The sequence below is a fragment of the Lissotriton helveticus genome, chromosome 11 (genome assembly GCF_964261635.1).
Source record: "Lissotriton helveticus chromosome 11, aLisHel1.1, whole genome shotgun sequence".
Taxonomy (NCBI): domain Eukaryota; kingdom Metazoa; phylum Chordata; class Amphibia; order Caudata; family Salamandridae; genus Lissotriton; species Lissotriton helveticus.
In genome coordinates this window covers 1183643153-1183662010 of record NC_136072.1, presented here as the reverse complement: position 1 = coordinate 1183662010, position 18858 = coordinate 1183643153, and the positions used below count along the sequence as shown (strand labels likewise).

The following is an 18858-nucleotide window of genomic DNA, read 5'->3' as shown; positions in this document are numbered from 1 at the left end:
TTGCTCGGCTTCTCCAAGATGGCGTCCGCCGGCGTCCAGGGATGTTTGCCGGTCCGTGCCGATGTGCTCTGTGCCTCCAGACAGCGTCTGTAGGAGCCCCGGCCTGGACTGCTCACTCAGACCACACAGGGGGGGGCGCGCTGGAAACACGGCGTCGTCCCGCACCTTTCGCGGCAAGAAGGCTGCAGCGACCGGTCAGTGTCCCAGTGCCCGGGCCGGGGATGGTCGACTTCCGCCCGGGTTCCACGGTCACTACAGGCCGATGCTTTCAGGCAGGCGTAGGCCTCGGATCCTCGTTACTGGACGGAGCAGTTCCCGATGCCAGAGAGCCACCGGGGTTGGAGCAAGTAGCGCCGCCTGGGTTCCTGAGCCTAAGGCGCTCCTTCGAGCGGGCAAGAAGTCGGATTAGTGTCCGGATAGATAACGCGGGCCGTTTTGCCTGTAGGAGCTCCCGCTTCAAGCTGCCGCCATTCTCGGCAGTCGGCCACGCCCCCGTTGCTTACTAGATTTTGACTCGCGCATTGGCTGTTAATTCTCATTTTACCTACAGACCTTATACTCTTTTTTTATACCCCCACACCCAGATTAGCAACAAACCTCTTATTTAGTCGACACCACCCATTATTTCCACCCGCCCCCCTTTGCATGACCCCCTTCACCTAGCCCATCCTCACACAATAGAACACGGACTGCTAACAGAAACCCACACACACTACTCCACCAACTTTTCAGTGCTTATGATGGAGCTCACTGGCACACACACCTACACCATCACCTACCCCTCCAAACTCTCCAAGAACGCAGCCAAACGCTTCAAACACAATCTTATAAAACGTCATCCTGAAACTCCCATAGCAGATCCCTATTTCTCATTACATAATGGACACACAACCAATGATATTATTTTCCACACGAAACGAAGAGCGCAATGGAGAAATGCTTTTCTAACTCTATTTACACTATCCGCCACCAGAAAAATTCCCCATGGTCTAGTTATCTCCATCGCCCCCTCCCAATTTTTCAAAGCGTCGGCAACTGTCACCATCTTTAATAATGGTACCATTCTCATGCAATCCACTGCTCGCAATCTAAGCCTCTTAGACAACATCTTCCCACTCATCAAAGAGCAAGTGTCTAACCCCCAAACGATCACTTATGCCACCCACTCTGCTAACACCCCACACCTTATCCCTACCGACAACAACGCTACTCCTTCCCGATCTCTACCAGCAGGTGATCTGCTACTCCCCTAACTCCCGCCTACACCAACACACGTCAATCCACCACACCGAACCCCCAACCCTTCTCAACTGAAGCTACTCACACACCTATACCCACTTCCCAACCATCCATTCCCACAACCCCCACACCGTCATCCACAACTCTATACGCACCAACAGACATGCCACCCTCCCCCACAGCACCCCTAACACACACTCACACCTGCAACACCCTCACTGCCCCTGCATACAGTGGCCCCAAACCGCACTCCAGGCCGGTCCCCAGAGCCTACATCTACACCCTTAACACAGACCCATCTCTCACTCGTCACCACTCCCACAATGCACACTCCCATTTGCTGCACCCCTCCTATCCTCACTCTCACATACAACAAATTACACACCAGGCCAGACTCCACTGCATGCATCCATATCCACACTCACAACACAGCTACTTACCACTCGCCTGCCTGCACAAAACGATAGACTGGATGAGATCATAGTCTCATTGAATCAAATCAAAGAAGAACTCCAAGCACTCAAAGATCGGTTCTCGAAACAACCTTGGAGATTTAGAGCAACAAGACACCCCAAAACTAGCTGGCCCAGAATCCAACCTACAACGAACATGAATCCCTACCATCCCAATTGGCCCTCAGTCCCTTCCTACAACAATTTATGTCGGCCAATTAGAAGCACCAATCCACTCTCAGAGAGTGATTTACTCGCATTGTTGAATTCATATGCCTCTGCCCCCATGAAGCCTACCACTCCTGCATCATCGCTGATTCCTACTATCACCTCCAACCCCCATAGAACCAGTAAACCATAGAGGTGTCACTAACAACAACCTTAGAAGAATTTCTATCACTCAGGAACCTTCCTCAACCATCAGTACGCCTAAACTCAAATGTATATTCCTAAACTGTAGATCGGCTGTCAGACATGCAGCAGACATAGCTGACCTCATCCTCACACATGAGCCAGACCTGATAATGCTACCTGAAACCTGGCTAAAAGAATCCTCCACACCAATCATTGACATTTTAGTCCCACCTAATTACAATATCATCAGACTAGATAGAGACAGATCTGATAAGTCCGGGGGAGGTATAGCCTGCATACATCATATGAGTATCTCAGTAAATAGAGCCATTTCCCCTTCTTTCCAGTCATGTGAATACATGTACCTCAACATCACTAGCAAGGGCAAACCTGTCTGTTCTCTGCACATCATCTATCACCCACCAGGTGAACACCTCACCTTCACTGAACATTTCATGGAATCTGCAAACACGGGGCGACAAAATACCCAAATATTCCTTGGAGACTTCAATCTCCATTGGGACGATCCAAATGATACAGCAGTAAACAGTCTCAAGAATTTCCTTATTGACCTTGATTTAACGCAATTCTGCAACATCCCAACATACGACAAAGGTTCTATTCTGGACTTAGTAATCTCTAAAATTGACTCCATCCAGCTAGAGTCGATCCTACCATGCGACTGGTCAGACCATCATATCATCACTTTCACCATTAAGGAACTGGTGAAATTGAACTCAGTGCAATCCACAAGACCAAAAGTGTTGAAAAGAGACCTGAAAAAAAACAACCCCAACACTTTCTCCTGCTCCAACCTTCTGCTACCTCCCGTAGGATCGTCCAAAATACACGACCTCACCAACCACTACCTCTCTACCATGACATCGATATTAGAAGAGGTGGCACCTCTTCAACTAAAAAGAGTCTCTCTGAAAGACTCAAAACCCTGGTACAATGGTATACTCAACGAGGACAGGCGTTCACTCAGAACATCGGAACTGAATGCCCTAAAGACCGAATTCCTAATAATAGCTCCCCCGGCTCAAATCCCCAAAATGCAAGATTGGATCAAACATATTACAGCGTTTAACGTTCAGCCTACCATCGTAGACTCAGCGAAATCATTAGGAATCACTCTTGACAGTAACCTCAACATGCAAAAACATATCAGCAATGCTACAAAGGGAGCCAACTTCCAGATAAACTCATTGAGGAAAATGAAACCCTTCTTACCACACAATGACTTTAAACAGGCAGTACAAGCTCTGGTTATACCCAGAGTGGAATACGGATGTGTCTCTCTCTGTGGCCTACCCAAAATATCAACTGCACCACTCAGAGCATCAATCAACACCGCAGCAAGACTCATAACTGGATCTAAACGTACCTCCCACATCTCCCCGGACCTTCAATCCTTGAACTGGCTACCCCTGGAGGCGAGAATCCAGCTGAAAATTGCCTGCATGACACACAAAGCGCTACATCAAAAGACACCCAGCTATTTGGCACAGAAATTGACGATCTCGGGGGGTGGGGGGCCAGATCCTCAAGAAGTGTGGCAAAACTTCTACTGAAACCACAAAAATTCCATAAGAAAAAAACGTATAACAGATCCTTCTCTGGGATGGCACCTAGAATTTGGAATGCCCTACTCCCAGAAACCAGACTCAATCCATCCACCACCTTTTTTAAAAAGGAAGTTAAAGCCATCCTCATGGCCAAGTTCACATGATTCTACCGAATCTACTGAAATCCTGTGACGAAACGTACATGCGTCCCCACCCACAAGACACTCTTTCATTTGATGTTACCCCTAATTATGCTGTGTTATTATATGCCTTGTACATATGCTTGTGATCTGCTTTCTTTTTCGGTTTAAGTAACATTTACTGTATGTACAGCGCTCTGATATCCGCTAGGATCTTGTTTGCGCTTTATAAAACTTTCAAAATAAAATAAATAGAGATGAAGGTATTTTCAGGCTCACTTTTTAGGTCGAGCCTAGCGGCATCGCGCATGCACTGCTCGCTCTGCGAGGCATGCTGTAGTAGGGTATGCTGTGGAAGCCTCGTCCACTCCCTGCCCATATTTGTCATTGGCTTTGTGTCATTGTCCTCGAAAATACTGGCTTTTGATTGACTGTGAGGCTTGTTAGTTCCACCTTGGTACCGCTCTTTTCTCCATTTGTTAACGCTCATAAGGACTGGACTTTTTACTTGGCTTGTTACACGGTGGGCTTTATCTGGTGGGTGTTCACTAGTTTGATAATGGGCTCCGATGGGGATGCTACGCGCTCTAAATTGTATGCTTTTTACTTTAATAAGTGTGGCGCCCGATTTAGGGACAGCGCGCTCACTTTATTTTTCATTTATGTTTAACATTCATGTTGAGTGCGGCATCCACTTCTGGGACACCTCGCCCTGTAAAAAAAATGTTTTGTTTGTTTCACTTTCATAATGAGCGTGGTGACCGCTTCAGGGAGCCCGCGCTCAGTTTGATTGTTGATTGCGCTCAGTGTTAAAGTAAAAATTTTTAAAAAAGAACCCGAGCGTGGTGTCCTTGAAGCGGCGCCGCGCTCAATTTTAAACGTAACATTTGCAATGCAATAGTTCTCGCATTTACGCAAGTTTAAGCTATTGGCAATGTAAATGACAATGCCTTTTAGTCATGTTTAAAAAACAAAAATAATAAGCATTGTCATTTACAATGCCAATAGTTTCAACTTGTGTAAATTCGAGACCTATTGCATTACAAATGCTTGTTATATCTTGGTGTTCGGACCCTTTCACAAAGTCAGTAGCTCTGCCTTACTTAAAATGACACCCCACATATTCAGCCATGTGAACAAGCAGGAGTTGGGGCGCAGACCCTGGCCCCGGCCCTGCCAGGGGTGGGGTTGGCGTTAAGTATGGTAATAAAATATGAACCAAAAATAAAAACCCTAGAAATTCACTTAAAACACCAAAGGTTAAAGTGGCATTGTTAGGTATGGTAATAATATCTTATTTCAGATTTAAAAAATCTTTAGAAATTCACAGAAAAAAAACAAAGGATTAAGGGGCGTTATATTTAGGTGAAAATATCAGTTACAACATACCGTCTCAAACTGGCCTGCCCAATTCCCCCACTGTGGGGGTTGGCCCGGATCTACGCCTAGCACTCATGAGTGGCCAATGCTCATTACAGCCAGTTGAAGGCCTTGCACATTGGAAGGTTGGCCCTAGGGCTTGGCTTCCTGTCCAGTCCTGCGCCCAGCTCTCCGCAGTCAGCCAGCACCAGCAGTGCTTGGACTTCAGAGTATGCAGTAGAAGGTACAGGGTCCTGGCCTCTGTCCGTGCCTTGCACACAATACTCCATGGGTTGCCAACCCTGCTGCACATGGCTGTGTGTAGGGGGTTACTCGACCTTCAGGCTGCGGCTATGTGCAGTGGAGATGGAAGCAGGGCATGGCCTTCATCCAACTCCTGCACCCAACTCTCCTTAGGCAGCCAACATCCACTGTGCACCCTTTTTTTCCATGTACAGAGGGGGCCTGTGGCAGGCCTTGCATCCAACACTTCAATAGTGGATAGCCTAAATGCAATCATCAGGGGAAAAGGGGGATGGCCGTGGCCTTGATCGCTGGCCAGCCTATGTACACAACTCCCGCAGTCCACGGCTTTTAGCCATGCGCAAAGGGGCGGGCCGCAGGGCCTGCACCCAACACTGTATGGGCAGCCGACAACAGTTGTACATGGCCTTCAGATGTGCGCTGCAGATCGCTCGCCATAAGTCGTGGCCTCCATCAAGGCTCGGCTCCCAACAACTGCAGCACATAGCCTTTGGCTGGGTGCAGTGAGGATTTACCACAGGGCCTGTGCCCAGCCCTTGGTAGGCAAACAATCCCTGCAGCACACAGGCTTTGGATCTCTGCAGCAAGGTGGAGCGCATGGGCGGGCCGACTTCTAGACTCTGCAATCCACTCTCTGCGGGCAGCCGACTCATGCAGTCCAAGGCATTGGGCTGTTTGTAGCTGAGATTGGTGGCAGGTACCCAGCTCTTTGTGAGCGGGCAACCTTTAATGCAAATGGCCTTTGCCCATGTGCAGTACAGTTGGTTGCAGGGCATGGCCAGACGGCAGAGCCTGCCGATACCCTTCGTGGATGGACAACATCTTCTGCGCACAGCCTACGGCCATGTTCTGCAGGAGGTTGGCTGCAGGGCCTGGGCTGCGTCTAGGCCCTGCTTGCACCCCGTCGCATGCAGCTGATCTCCATGACTGGCCACTGGTCATGCACAGTATTAGTGCTCTAAATACTTAATTTTTTCATGTTTCTGTTCGATTTATGCATCATATTCAGGATTTGCATAGCCCGTGTACCAGGCGGGTCCATGGAAACCGGGGAAAGTCCCAGAAACGCAAATCCAACATCTAATTCACAAATCTCACAATAAAATATCATTTTTCGATTTTTATTCTATTGCCAGGGAGGACGGATATGCATGAAACTTGCTATGAAGAGCCCAAATTGGATGTACTTTGATTTGTCACATGGCGCTAAAAGTTAAACAAACAAAAAAATGCCTTTCCTATGGAAATGCTGACCTAATAACTAGACTGGCGATTTAGCCACCAGTGTCTTGTTATATACATATATAACCATACACACCCTCTCAGTGCTGCGAGCTTCTGGCAGCACAGAGACATCAGGGATTGAGGGAGAGCTCTGGTAAGGATTCTGAGGGCCAGGGTGGCCCAGCAACAAATTCTATAGTGTTGTACCAAACGCCTAGGTGGCTGCTCTGGGAAGAGCCAGTGGTCATGGAAGACATACCTCGAGGACCGCAACCATCTTTGACCTCTTAACAGCAGCAGATAAGTGAATCGACTCATGGTTTGCTTCACTTGATAAACTCTTACTCTCCTACCACTGCAAACCAAGCACTGTAAAACTCCCCAAGAAACAGGATTGGAAACCACCTCGATCAAAGACATCCACAGACTAAACGCCACGCTCAAAGAGGTCCAGCAATGGCTCTCAATGAACCACCTCAAACTCAACCAAGAGAAAACAGAAGTTCTCATCTCAAACAGAGACAAAAACCCTCAAATCGAAGAATGGCTCTAAGCCTTAGACGCCCTTAATGGGGCTCTCACGCCAACGGACTCTGAAATCCCTAGGGATTACCCTCGACTCCAAGCTGGACATGAAAAAACACATGTCAAAAGCCGCAAAATCCGCATTCCTAAACCTGAAGCTCCTGTACAGAATAAAACCCTTCCTACCTCCCAAAGATCTCAAACAGGCCACGCAGGCGTTGGTGCTTTCCAGAATCGATTATGGAATCGCAACCTTGACCGGTTCAGCAAGATCTCACTTAGGTCCCCTGTCCACGACCCTCAATGCAGCAGCAAGAATGGTCACAAGAACGAAAAAGTTTGAGCACATCTCTCCGGCACTTAGGGAACTGAAGTGGCTTCCTATTGACCAACGAGCCAGTTTCGCACAGCCTGTATCACCCATAAAGCCCTGCACACAGGCAAACCTGAATATCTGGCTGCCAAACTCAAAAGGGCAGGTCAGTCCAGGAACCTCAGAAGCTCCAACACGCTTCTACTAATCCCACTAAGAGCTCGGAAACAAAAAACCGGAACTAAATCCGCCCAAAATTTGGAACTCCATCCCTCCCCACATCAGACTGACCCCCTCCTTCCCGAAATTCAAGATACTTCTAAAAGCCCTCTTCTTAGAGCGCTCTCGACCGTAAAGGAAGAAGGCTTCTATCGAAATCCCACCACCGGGAGTCATGCTCCGCTACTGTTGTCATTCTGCCGCTGAGTTGGTTGACTAAAGATGTTCTGTTTTTATTTTCTTCTTTGCTCTCATTTTCCGTTCAGATCTTCTTTGCGCACAATTTGTACATGATGTGAAGCGCTCTGATACCTTCGGGTCCAGCTAGCGCTATACAAAACTTCAATAAATAAATAAATAAATAAATAAAACATAAAAGCAGAAAAGCAGAAAGAAAAGTGCAACAGTGATTACTCAGTTTCTTAAAAAAACTCATATCCCAAATGCTATTGGCAGAGCAGTAACACCAGCTCTGTAACCTCCCAGGCTACCTGAACCCAAAGGAAAGAACACTTGCTGAAATTAGAGGACCAAGTTGAAAACTGCGATCAAAATACAAAAGTTCAACACTAGATAAAAATAAAAACAACACCCGTGTATTGGGCCTGCTCCCAACCCAAGTTGTAAGGCAAACAGAAGGTGGCAGTGATGGAAAACAACCCCCTGGCAGCAGGTCCCAGCTTGGAACAGGTCTCAACTCACCATCCGGTCAAAAACAAAATTCACACAATTCTGCAACAGGCGAGTGACAAACAAGTGACATGAACTACAGAAGCAACAAACTACCCACACCTGGTCCACACATTATAAGGATCAGACATTAAACAGCAAGGAGGCGGCTTCGGCACCTGAGGGTTTAGATGTTACAGAAATAACACAATCACAATTAAGTGGGTGCAGCCAACACACCTACTATGCCAACTTCCAGCCTGCCTTTTTGAAAGGAGTGCACCATTGATGTTCGCATTTCTCACCTGCTGGAAAAAGTCATCCATAAAATGGTCCTTTTCAACAATGACGGTGACTCCATCTTCCTCAACTTCTTTAGACTGAAAAGAAAAGATGTTTCAGTGACGTCAGAACGAAAAGTTCATGCAAAGGTTTCTATGCACACAGATACATGCACAACCAGGCTTACTTTCAGAAAAGGATTCGAACATTTCACTACGTATTCGTTCCTCAGGGATCTCAACATTTCACTGCAGGTGTGAGGGTCAGGGAGGGGAAACCCTTTAATTCATGTGTTAGCTCCACTGAGATTCAAACAATTCATTACAGGTATTCAGACATGTTCATGCACTGCAAGACCTAGGTAGGATTCAGAGGCATTCAAACACTGTACTCAGTGATTCTATCATTTCACTCCATGTGCAGGGTTCATAGGGATTCACACATTTTACTACACATATAGTTTTTACTTAGTAATTAATATTTCACTCCACGTGCATGGTTCAGAAAAAAATAAACGTTTCACGGGGTGATTCTAATATTTCACTGCATGTGCAGGATTCAGAGAGATTGAAACATGCCAATGAAACAAGTAGGGCTTACATGGAGTTTATACATTTGACCACATGAAGAGGATTCGGATGAGGGCTCAGACAGGTTTATATAGCTCTAATGGTCTTAGAGAGTAAGATATTTTACTACCCAGGTACATCTGAAAGGCATTCGAGCATTTACCTATGTGTATGGAGATCACAGAGTTAAATATTAATTACCAGAGGGAGTGAAGCATATTACTACATTTTGAAAGTTCATGAGTCATCAAAAAGACAAGCAATATTCAAAATTAACATTTCCTGACAACCTTAGCTACAAACCACAGAAATACCTTGGCACAGGGATAGAGAATTCGACACTGTGTGAATAGTTGCAGCTCATACTTGAAGTAAGAATCTGGAATCAACTGTGAAGTATCTGGACAAGTCATTTTAGTCTTTCTTCCATGCACATTTACATATCCCACCCCCTACCCACAAGCCAGCCAATGCCTGGCAAGCCCTACTCCCTTGTCCCATTTGAGGCATGGGCCGCCCCGCTCAGCGGAATCGCTGCAAAGTTCAGTCTCTCGTGCCCAGTCATTCTATGAGCCATGAAAGTGAGGATAGTTCCAGGGGAGGGGACTAGTGGCGTCAGGAGCAGACCAGGCACTGAAAGGAATCACAGGGTGGGAAATTCTATAATGAGCAAATCATGGAGATAGCGGACCCTACAACAGATCACATCAACCGTTGCAGCTGAACAGGGGATCACTGATGCACTGATGCACTCTCTCAATGCAGCCAGGTGTGTAGTGCTCTTTATGCCACCAGGTGCACACCAGTGCACAACTTTTATGCAGCAATTAACGGTGGGGGGTAATACGCTTCTCTATTACTTTAATGTTAAGTAGATATTGGGCACCTAGGAAGAGGGGAGTTAGGTGGTGAGCCCAGGATCACACACTGACACTGGTCCGACAGCAGTCAACCTCATCTCATGAGCACAATGTCCAAGTAGTCAGTATCGAGCGCCATCTTACTCGACAGCAGTCATGCAGAAGGCATTCACTACCATATGTCACTTTCTGTCATGCAAGTTGCAGGTGCCTGGTGCTCAAAGCAGACAGAGGTAGTCAGTGCTTGTTTTATGTGGCTTAGAAGAGATTCATTTATTCAACGAAAAAGATCACCCTAAAGTACTATTGGTCACCAATTTTTTTCCCTCACTGTTTTATGCAATTAAAACGTACTTTTGTATCATGCAAGGAGCACAACCAAAATGTGAGACTTAACAACAAACTCTCTCCCATCAAGCGTGTCACATGCCGAGTATTGGCACCGCCCCATTCGCTATGGATAGGATACCTATCACAGGGGTGTTTATTGAAGCCGCTCCCTCCTCACCCACTCTAGAGTAGACACCCCTCAAACTTAGCAACACGTCACAGGAAACGACAAGTACAACAATGTCTCGAAGGCCATCAAAGCAACCGATACTGGAAGAGCTTCATTCGACGATCTGACTTAGCCGCCGAGAGGGATTGAGAGCCTCTGCCGCTGTTTTTACATGATAGATGCGACAAGCCATTGAGCCACATAGGATCAACCTGAGGAACTCCCACGTTGTCCTTATAACTGCCCTTTCCCCCTTGTCTTGAGAAAGACCCGCCGTGACCACCTACAGGGGCACAATAGGGTCGAAACGTCGACGAATTCATAGGTTCAGAATCACCAGGATTCCCACAGAAACCATAGGAATCTCTGGTTGAGATCAAACCATCTTCTTACCACACTTGAACTGTATCTGTATATACACCTGTATAGATTCTTGTCCTCACACTGTATATACTATCACGTTCACTGAGCACTTTTTTCACACAAAGTCACCAATTTATATGACAGTCTTGTTTTGTACCAAAAATCAATCCATGAATGAAGTAATTCGGATGTGTATATAAGCAGCCATGTATTAATGTGTATAATACAATCCTTTGACCCTATGACTTTGTTTGTTTGTGCTTTGAGCATTGATTTCTCATTTGACACTAGTCCCTGTATCAGAGAGCTGATTTTCATTTGCATTTAGGAGCATAGTTCAAATAATTTGTCTTACCCAACAGAACCAATTTCTTGCTTACCTATTGAATACCCAGGTTCTGAGGGACACCGGGTCACCCCCTTTTGTAAATCATCTCGACACTGGGAGAGGCCAAAGGAGCTCATGATTGAGAGGGAGCCGCATTGTGAGATGGGTGCCAGGCTCACCACACTTTCTGACCCCCAACATTCAGGGGGCGTCCGAGGTCTAGAACAGCAAGGGTCAGAAACCGAAGAGGGGTGGGGGGGCGCTGATCTGAGCACTAACACCCAAAGCAGAAACAGTACTCAAGTCTTCCTTCCACCTCCTAGACGCCTCAAAAAACCAGCTGCCCTTCAGATCTACAGAAGATCACCCACGAAGTATGACATTTCGAAGTGTGTAGATTCAAGGGTTCTTTCTGTTTTATCAACATGAAGCACAGGGGGTGGACATTCAACGATTGCGTTGCTGGGGGACTGTTTGAGGCCGAGTTAGCGCATCACCACTCTTTCTCTCTACGACCTCTGCTATCATTACCACTGAGAGTCTACAGCTAAGGGGTTGTATCCGGTCCAGTTTGCAGATCCATATTAGGGAAAGTCCTGGAACATCAGAGGCGAACAACACCAGTTCCACACCAACTCGGGACCCTAAAAGGGCTGTCCCCTTCACAAGGGTATGTGTAGTCGTCTAACCACTGATAGGCCAGCCTAGACACCTTAGATCTTCCCAGCCCATCATCCTCACTAATCTGAAACTCATCTGGTTACAAAGAGGGGCCAACCTGAAGGGCTCCAAGCTTTTCAACCCCACCCTACTCCGGGCTCGGGGGAGAGGGGAGATGACCTGTGGCCGACCGACCACCAGAACATTAGTAAAAGACACTGCATTGTTCTCGCCGCGGGAGGACAGGGTATCAGACGGCGATCTGCCTGAGATGGCTATATCTCTCATATATAGAAAGCTCATTAATCGCCTGCATTCCTGTGGCTGAAGGGTGGAGAAACCCTTAATGCATCGCAAAGTATACAACACAATACAGACATTTTTGTTGTCTAATCTATGAGAAGCATTACTGCAGATGGATGATACGAGTGTAGAGTGCACTCAAACTGCATTATTTTGCATAAAAATATAAGAAGCCCTATGATATAAATTTGCAATGACAATTAGCCTTGAATGAGATGCTCACAAAATTGAGATGTACAGTGAGTGGAAGAGAGATGCTTACCAGTGTCAAAGCGCCTGCTATGAGACACACATATGAGATGCTCAAAGAAGATAGGTATAGTTAGATATGCAGAATGAGTTGTGTGGCAAAGCTCAGATATGAGGTGTTAGTGATGAACACCAGAAACAGTGTTTGTGTGTGAAGCGTACACATGAATACAGTGGGTGAAAGGTCCCAAATGAGCAGTGCATGGGATGCACTAAAGCACAAAAACGTTGTTATTTGGGAGGCTCACAACAACTATAAAATGCTCAAAATTAGCAAATATGCCTCATGCTAGGATTATTTGACCCACAATATTGGGTATTTAATTGTAACAATGATTGAAGGTGTGGAGGGCTTGCTCAAGACTATAATGATTTATTTACAAGTGACTTTTGAAGAGTTGCCTATAAGGGAGTGAAGTGATCACCGAGGAACAGTTATTGCTACCAAGAACAAGCATTAGAAATGCAATCGGGCTAGGATTTATTTGAGTTTGAGTTAATGGCATTGTAAATGCCAATGTATTGTTGCTATGTGTTAATGAGTGTGTTCATGTGGTGTGTACTGCCAGTGATCTCCTTGTGAGTGTGAGAATATTGCACCACTTGCTTGTGATGTCCTTCTTGTGAGTGTGAGAAGCTTGCACCTCTGCTGCCTGTGGTCTCCTTGTGAGTGTAAGAAGCTTGCACTGCTGCTGCCTGTGATGTCGTTCTTGTGAGTGGGAGAAGATTGCACCTCAGCTGCCTGTGGTCTCCTTGTGAGTGTATGCACTGTCATCGCTAGCCTGTAGATATGCACTGTCATCGCTAGCCTGTAGATATGCATTGGCTTCACTAGCCTGTAGATATGCACTGTCATCGCTAGCCTGTAGATATGCATTGGCTTCACTAGCCTGTAGATATGCGCTGTCATTGCTATCCTGTAGATATGCGCTGTCATCGCTAGCCTGTAGATATGCATTATCATCGCTAGCCTGTAGATATGCACTGTCATCGCTAGCCTGTAGATATGCTCTGTCATCGCTAGCCTGTAGATATGCACTGTCATCGCTAGCCTGTAGATATGCATTGGCTTCACTAGCCTGTAGATATGCACTGTCATCGCTGTCATCGCTAGCCTGTAGATATGCATTGGCTTCACAAGCCTGTAGATATGCACTGTCATCGCTAGCCTGTAGATATGCTCTGTCATCGCTAGCCTGTAGATATGCTCTGTCATCGCTAGCCTGTAGATATGCACTGTCATCGCTAGCCTGTAGATATGCACTGTCATCGCTAGCCTGTAGATATGCACTGTCATCGCTAGCCTGTAGATATGCACTGTCATCGCTAGCCTGTAGATATGCGCTGTCATTGCTATCCTGTAGATATGCGCTGTCATCTCTAGGCTGTAGATATGCACTGTCATCGCTAGCCTGTAGATATGCATTGGCTTCACTAGCCTGTAGATATGCACTGTCATCGCTAGCCTGTAGATATGCGCTGTCATTGCTAGCCTGTAGATATGCGCTGTCGTCGCTAGCCTGTAGATATGCATTATCATCGCTAGCCTGTAGATATGCATTGGCTTCACTAGCCTGTAGATATGCACTGTCATCGCTAGCCTGTAGATATGCTCTGTCATCGCTAGCCTGTAGATATGCTCTGTCATCGCTAGCCTGTAGATATGCACTGTCATCGCTAGCCTGTAGATATGCATTGGCTTCACTAGCCTGTAGATATGCACTGTCATCGCTGTCATCGCTAGCCTGTAGATATGCATTGGCTTCACTAGCCTGTAGATATGCACCGTCATCGCTAGCCTGTAGATATGCACTGTCATCGCTAGCCTGTAGATATGCACTGTCATCGCTAGCCTGTAGATATGCATTGGCTTCAGTAGCCTGTAGATATGCGCTGTCATTGCTATCCTGTAGATATGCGCTGTCATTGCTAGCCTGTAGATATGCATTATCATCGCTAGCCTGTAGATATGCACTGTCATCGCTAGCCTGTAGATATGCGCTGTCATCGCTAGCCTGTAGATATGCTCTGTCATCGCTAGCCTGTAGATATGCATTGGCTTCACAAGCCTGTAGATATGCATTGTCATCGCTAGCCTGTAGATATGCTCTGTCATCGCTAGCCTGTAGATATGCACTGTCATCGCTAGCCTGTAGATATTCATTGGCTTCACTAGCCTGTAGATATGCACTGTCATCGCTGTCATCGCTAGCCTGTAGATATGCATTGGCTTCACTAGCCTGTAGATATGCACCGTCATCGCTAGCCTGTAGATATGCACTGTCATCGCTAGCCTGTAGATATGCACTGTCATCGCAAGCCTATAGATATGCATTGGCTTCACTAGCCTGTAGATATGCACTGTCATCGCTAGCCTGTAGATATGCATTGGCTTCAGTAGCCTGTAGATATGCGCTGTCATTGCTATCCTGTAGATATGCGCTGTCATCGCTAGCCTGTAGATATGCACTGTCATCGCTAGGCTGTAGATATGCACTGTCATCGCTAGCCTGTAGATATGCGCTGTCATTGCTATCCTGTAGATATGCACTGTCATCGCTAGCCTGTAGATATGCTCTGTCATCGCTAGCCTGTAGATATGCGCTGTCATTGCTAGCCTGTAGATATGCGCTGTCGTCGCTAGCCTGTAGATATGCATTATCATCGCTAGCCTGTAGATATGCATTGGCTTCACTAGCCTGTAGATATGCACTGTCATCGCTAGCCTGTAGATATGCTCTGTCATCGCTAGCCTGTAGATATGCTCTGTCATCGCTAGCCTGTAGATATGCACTGTCATCGCTAGCCTGTAGATATGCATTGGCTTCACTAGCCTGTAGATATGCACTGTCATCGCTGTCATCGCTAGCCTGTAGATATGCATTGGCTTCACTAGCCTGTAGATATGCACCGTCATCGCTAGCCTGTAGATATGCACTGTCATCGCTAGCCTGTAGATATGCACTGTCATCGCTAGCCTGTAGATATGCATTGGCTTCAGTAGCCTGTAGATATGCGCTGTCATTGCTATCCTGTAGATATGCGCTGTCATTGCTAGCCTGTAGATATGCATTATCATCGCTAGCCTGTAGATATGCACTGTCATCGCTAGCCTGTAGATATGCGCTGTCATCGCTAGCCTGTAGATATGCTCTGTCATCGCTAGCCTGTAGATATGCATTGGCTTCACAAGCCTGTAGATATGCATTGTCATCGCTAGCCTGTAGATATGCTCTGTCATCGCTAGCCTGTAGATATGCACTGTCATCGCTAGCCTGTAGATATGCATTGGCTTCACTAGCCTGTAGATATGCACTGTCATCGCTGTCATCGCTAGCCTGTAGATATGCATTGGCTTCACTAGCCTGTAGATATGCACCGTCATCGCTAGCCTGTAGATATGCACTGTCATCGCTAGCCTGTAGATATGCACTGTCATCGCAAGCCTGTAGATATGCATTGGCTTCACTAGCCTGTAGATATGCACTGTCATCGCTAGCCTGTAGATATGCATTGGCTTCAGTAGCCTGTAGATATGCGCTGTCATTGCTATCCTGTAGATATGCGCTGTCATCGCTAGCCTGTAGATATGCATTATCATCGCTAGCCTGTAGATATGCACTGTCATCGCTAGCCTGTAGATATGCGCTGTCATCGCTAGCCTGTAGATATGCTCTGTCATCGCTAGCCTGTAGATATGCATTGGCTTCACAAGCCTGTAGATATGCACTGTCATCGCTAGCCTGTAGATATGCTCTGTCATCGCTAGCCTGTAGATATGCACTGTCATCGCTAGCCTGTAGATATGCATTGGCTTCACTAGCCTGTAGATATGCGCTGTCATTGCTATCCTGTAGATATGCGCTGTCATCGCTAGCCTGTAGATATGCATTATCATCGCTAGCCTGTAGATATGCACTGTCATCGCTAGGCTGTAGATATGCACTGTCATCGCTAGCCTGTAGATATGCTCTGTCATCGCTAGCCTGTAGATATGCATTGGCTTCACTAGCCTGTAGATATGCACTGTCATCGCTAGCCTGTAGATATGATCTGTCATCGCTAGCCTGTAGATATGCGCTGTCATTGCTATCCTGTAGATATGCGCTGTCGTCGCTAGCCTGTAGATATGCATTATCATCGCTAGCCTGTAGATATGCACTGTCATCGCTAGCCTGTAGATATGCATTGGCTTCACTAGCCTGTAGATATGCACTGTCATCGCTAGCCTGTAGATATGCATTGGCTTCACTAGCCTGTAGATATGCACCGTCATCGCTAGCCTGTAGATATGCACTGTCATCGCTAGCCTGTAGATATGCACTGTCATCGCAAGCCTGTAGATATGCATTATCATCGCTAGCCTGTAGATATGCACTGTCATCGCTAGCCTGTAGATATGCACTGTCATCGCTAGCCTGTAGATATGCACTGTCATCGCTAGCCTGTAGATATGCACTGTCATCGCTAGCCTGTAGATATGCACTGTCATCGCTAGCCTGTAGATATGCATTGGCTTCACTAGCCTGTAGATATGCACTGTCATCGCTAGCCTGTAGATATGCTCTGTCATCGCTAGCCTGTAGATATGCGCTGTCATTGCTATCCTGTAGATATGCGCTGTCGTCGCTAGCCTGTAGATATGTATTATCATCGCTAGCCTGTAGATATGCACTGTCATCGCTAGCCTGTAGATATGCACTGTCATCGCTAGCCTGTAGATATGCATTGGCTTCACTAGCCTGTAGATATGCACTGTCATCGCTAGCCTGTAGATATGCACTGTCATCGCAAGCCTGTAGATATGCATTATCATCGCTAGCCTGTAGATATGCATTGTCATCGCAAGGCTGTAGATATGCACTGTCATCGCTAGCCTGTAGATATGCACTGTCATCGCTAGCCTGTAGATATGCACTGTCATCGCTAGCCTGTAGATATGCACTGTCATCGCTAGCCTGTAGATATGCACTGTCATCGCTAGCCTGTAGATATGCATTGGCTTCACTAGCCTGTAGATATGCACTGTCATCGCTAGCCTGTAGATATGCTCTGTCATCGCTAGCCTGTAGATATGCGCTGTCATTGCTATCCTGTAGATATGCGCTGTCGTCGCTAGCCTGTAGATATGTATTATCATCGCTAGCCTGTAGATATGCACTGTCATCGCTAGCCTGTAGATATGCACTGTCATCGCTAGCCTGTAGATATGCATTGGCTTCACTAGCCTGTAGATATGCATTGGCTTCACTAGCCTGTCGCACGTGTGACTCCACTCAGCCTTTCATCCTTCTGAGGTTGATAAAATGAGTACCACCGAGTCGGATAACAGTAAACATCTTTTATCTGTCAACAGCAGCACGCGAGCTCTTGTGGGGTAAAGTGGCGCTCTGTAAATGCATGTTATATAAGAGAGAGAGAGACATTTTCAGCAGAGCAAGAAGGTTTCAAACATCCAGGCAAATCACCTCACATTTCTGGCAGTTTTATTCACATCCCAGTCTATTGCCGAGATTGTGAGCTGAATCGCGACCCAGGAGAGGACTCGAAACCACTTGCACATGGCATTTTCTTCACGTACGCATAAAGAATGGAATGTTATTATTATTATTTTTTTTGGGTGCATGCACATTGTCAAACTTCTCCCGGGCTGCTGATTTAAAGCTCGGTAAGCCCCCACAGAGCTGCTTTTTAATTGCTTCCGAGGGATGCAGGTCAGATCTCCAGTTAGCCGCAGCGCCTTGTGGTTGCAAAAGCCATACTGTGGCTTTTATTTGCATTTCGAAAACATTTTTTTTTAACTTATTAATGGCATGTAGGTAAATCATTATTTTTAATAAACGGAAGAGAAGCCTACGGTAGAGGAATACCGTTCACAGAACTATGCTTTAAGGTCCTACTTAAAACCATTCTTTCATCGTCACATTTTTTTTTATAGTTTCCATAACCTCGGCTAAACGAGCGCTCACAAACCTTTCCCTCTCCATTTTTAAAGAGGACTCGAATTTCACTTCCTAATTGGCTCGAACCATTGATGAGGCATTTCCTATTTGAAGAAAACGTCTCATTTAAATAGCTGCGCTTCGGTTGAATCTGTTCTCGAAATTTAGCAATCGTAAAGTGTAATACTAAAGAAAAATGTTATTTACTCGCAGGAGCGGCTGTCAATGCCGGAATTCGCACCCATGCGCCTTGAGGTGGCAGGAGATGTAAGTTGCGGCCTATGCATACATTTCCATCTTTCACTGAAGAATCTTTCAGCGCTCCCACAAAGGGTCCTTAGCTCGCTTACCGTGTCACTGTTCTGTTGCATGCAATGGTGAACGCGCTCGCACCATCTGGATAGCATTACACGGGCACTCTGACAGCTCGTAATTAAGATTAATCACTCTGCCGTGCTCGTTCTCGCACACAATATG

General features: G+C 46.4%; 1 protein-coding gene across 2 annotated transcripts in view; it reads right to left on the bottom strand.

Annotated features, from left to right (window-relative positions):
* The window catches only part of STX2 (syntaxin 2), a 331612-nt gene that overhangs the window by 189602 nt on the left and 123152 nt on the right, over nucleotides 1-18858 (bottom strand). For both annotated transcript variants that reach the window (XM_078668008.1, XM_078668007.1), the window contains exon 2: nucleotides 8632-8706. In XM_078668008.1, coding sequence (XP_078524134.1) covers nucleotides 8632-8706 — 75 coding nt within the window. The remainder of the gene's footprint in view (nucleotides 1-8631; nucleotides 8707-18858) is intronic.